General features: G+C 56.9%; 1 protein-coding gene across 1 annotated transcript in view; it reads right to left on the reverse strand.

Annotated features, from left to right (window-relative positions):
* Window positions 1–639: 639 nt before the first annotated feature.
* The window catches only part of LOC103893749 (transmembrane protein 45B), a 2,905-nt gene continuing 397 nt past the window's right edge, over window positions 640–3,147 (reverse strand). The window contains exons 2-5 of the mRNA XM_009272985.2: window positions 2,745–2,957; window positions 1,887–2,071; window positions 1,069–1,214; window positions 640–769 (exon numbers count right to left, since the gene is read on the reverse strand). Of these exons, the coding sequence (XP_009271260.1) occupies window positions 640–769; window positions 1,069–1,214; window positions 1,887–2,071; window positions 2,745–2,957 (674 nt within the window). The remainder of the gene's footprint in view (window positions 770–1,068; window positions 1,215–1,886; window positions 2,072–2,744; window positions 2,958–3,147) is intronic.

The raw sequence follows: 3,147 nt of genomic DNA on the forward strand, positions 1-3,147 counted from the left end.
CCGCTGGCCACCCACCCCTTTCTCCAGGCAGATTTGGCCATGTTACGTCACACGCGGTCCCATCCCTCCGACATGTCACCCACCCCTCAAACCGTTTTGAAGCCGGACATTGCCTTAACCGTGCCTTCAATCTCACGGCATCGTATTCAAGAGATCCATCGAGGTGGTTCATTAAAGTACTTTATTGGTGATCGCGTATACTCTGTGCACATTAAGCTTTGTACAAAAAACCCCTCCATTAACACCAGAGTGAACGACAGCCACCGGGAGCTTTGAGACTGCCGGTTTGGCTCCCTTCTGCTGAAGCGAAAACGATGTTAAAAAAAAAAAAAAAATTAGCTAAACCGGCCACACCAGTTGGACTCCACCCGCAAACCAGTTCTGCAGTTCACAGCCCAAGCTGCAGCACGGAAAATTAAAAACTCCCTCCCAGACGAGCCTGGTTTGCTCTTGCTACCGCCGAAGGGATGCACGGGAAAGGCTTTTGCATCTACTGCCACATTCCGCCTTCGGGGTCCTGCCTCCCACTTCCGATGCTCTGCCATCAAGTGCCGGTGTAGTTTATCAAGACTAATTAAAAACCTCATCTCAAGAGTTCTAAGCCACAGCGGGGAAGAAGTTTCCACGCCCGCCGCGGCCTCATTTGTCATCCGAGGCGCTCTCCGGCAGCAGGGCGCCGCTGGAACTCTTGTTGCCTTTGCGGATGCACATGCTGCAGTCCAGCTCCACGTCGATGTTCCCGAATTTCAGCTGGCAGGACTCGTTGCAGCTGCGGGAAGGACAGCGACGCCGGTCAGGTATTTGTGGGCAGCGAGAGCCATCGGCTCACCCCACCCGGCTCGGGAAGGCTGTTAAGGACAGTCTACTCCGTGGTGGCACCGAGCCGATCCTTTCCAGCCAAGCCATGGACTAGTCCATGCTTGGACATGCACGGACACCCACTTTTCTTATCCCATGAGAGACCGGCGGCAGGATTTCCCAGGGTAGCATTGGGTCTAGGTATTGCTCTTGGCCACCCCAGCTCGTGCACGGTGCCAGGACCCCCCGGAACCCCCCTCCCCCACGTACCAGTGAGATGCAGCAGAGTTTGCTGCCAAGACGGCGAGAGCGCCCGCGTAGTGCCAGCAGAAGCACATGGTGAGGAACGTGAAGTTGCTGCGGTCGGTCTGATCCCAGCCCGGTCCTCCCCACGGAGGCGACAGCACAAACCCAATCTGGTCGCAGACGGAAGAGGAGTTAGGCATCAGCACACATCAGGCTTTAGCTCATCCCCCCTCGCTTTTCCTCCTGTTTTTAGCCAAGCTGCTGCAGCTGACTATGGACTAGAGGCACAATAACCCCGAGTAACACCTGGACCACCGCCCTCGGCACCCCCAAGCATCCTTGCCTCCCCAGACTGACACAGGGATGCTTTTCAGGAGGAGAGGGACGCTCTGCAGACGAGCCTTAGGGCTCGCGGTGCAGCCCAGCATCCCCAGAGAAAGCTGACAACCCAAAAGCTACGTTGCCAGGCTGTGCATTTCCCCTTAGACCCAAAGCTGGGTGATTACGTGAGAGGTTTCCAGATATTTCCAGTTACTTGGAACAAACAGAGGAAGAAATTGGGCCTAATAAAAAGAACAAAGAACCTCATGATTGTGGCTTCCTGTTCTTGTGGGGTCTAATCCCCATTTAGCACGCAGGTTTGTCTGTGCTGCAAACATGACACGTACGTATCGCCACGATGACAGCTCTGGCACTAAGCCTCATTTCTTCCTAAGATATTCCAACCAGCCGACAAGTTTAACCCCAACAGATGTGCCGTGAAGGGCAGAGCGGCCCCCCTCCGCTTCCCCTCCTGGGTGCGAAGCCCACTGCTCAGAGGAGAGCGCTGGATGCGCACTGACCTGCCAAAGCCAAGAGCCCTGGAGAAGGAAGGAGCTGGTCCTGAAGGTCTCCAGGATGATGTGGTCCCGGTGGAACACCTCGAGGAGGGCACAGAGGGCTCCAGCAAAGATAGCCATGGCCAGCAGGGAATGGAGGTGGTGGTCCAGCGCAGCGTCGCTGTAGTCACGGAAACAGAAGAGCAAACCTGCAAGATTCACACTGCATTAGAAAAGGGTGCCCTGGGATATGTTTTTTAAACAAAACATCTGGAAACTGAGACGATGCTCCAGGTCTTGCTGTGGTCTGCCTGGTGGGAAGAGCCAGACAGCAAACAGCCTGCTGTCACCACCTTCACTCTGCAAGGACCACGCAGCCCCCAGCACCGGGGTCTGCTCTGCCCACAGAGTAGCCCCCGTGGCTGCGGCGATCCCCGTGCCCCAGCCGGGGCCATAGGGCTGTCAGGAGGAGCACGGTGATGGGGACCTTCAGCTCAGAAGGTGGCAGGGAGCTCTATATCGGGGTTTGTGCCTCTGTGCATCCAACCGAGATGGGGGGGACACCATCTTTTTGCAACTCCAGAGAGAGCCAGCTGCTTGTCACCAGGAGAAGCGCACATCCCAAGGGCCTCGTGCATCCGCTGTGCACCCGGGGCATCCAGCCACGGCTGGATTCAGATTTGGAGAGGGACAGGGAGGGGGCAACTTCGGCACGCAGCCAGTGCCATCGCACATCTGCACACCCTCCGGCTCTGGCTGCTTGCACAGCACCTCGCCAGCCTCAAAACAGCCCAGGGATTTGGAGGTGTGGCACACCGGTGACCCTTGCAGCGCTTCCCCTAACCCATACTCTATACTCTCCCGGCACCACGTGTGATTCACCTTCGATGAACAGAGCCACGGACAGCGAGAGCCGATCTAAGCCAAGCGGCAGCTTGAGCGGGGAGTGCGAGACGACGTCCACGATGCCGGAGAGGAGGAAGAAGAGGTACATGGTGGTGTAGTGCCAGTGGGTGAGGTCCATCCAGCTGTGCGTCTTGGGGCTGTACAGCTGCAGGTGGGGACCAGCGGGAACAAACTGCTCAACCAATATCCCTGGGTAGAGAGCGGAAAGGTCACGCTTTTCCTTGTACACAGGGGAAAGGACAAACTCACAGGAAACCTTTCTTTGCAATGGTGAAGTCATAGCAGTATTTGCCCAGACGAACGGTAGCAAGGTCCCATCACAAAGCGTGCCACAAGCACGTCCCCAAGCCCTCCCACACCAGCCGCCGCCGTTTCCCAC

This window comes from Aptenodytes forsteri, unplaced genomic scaffold, assembly GCF_000699145.1.
Source record: "Aptenodytes forsteri isolate BGI_AS27 unplaced genomic scaffold, ASM69914v1 Scaffold126, whole genome shotgun sequence".
Classification (NCBI taxonomy): domain Eukaryota; kingdom Metazoa; phylum Chordata; class Aves; order Sphenisciformes; family Spheniscidae; genus Aptenodytes; species Aptenodytes forsteri.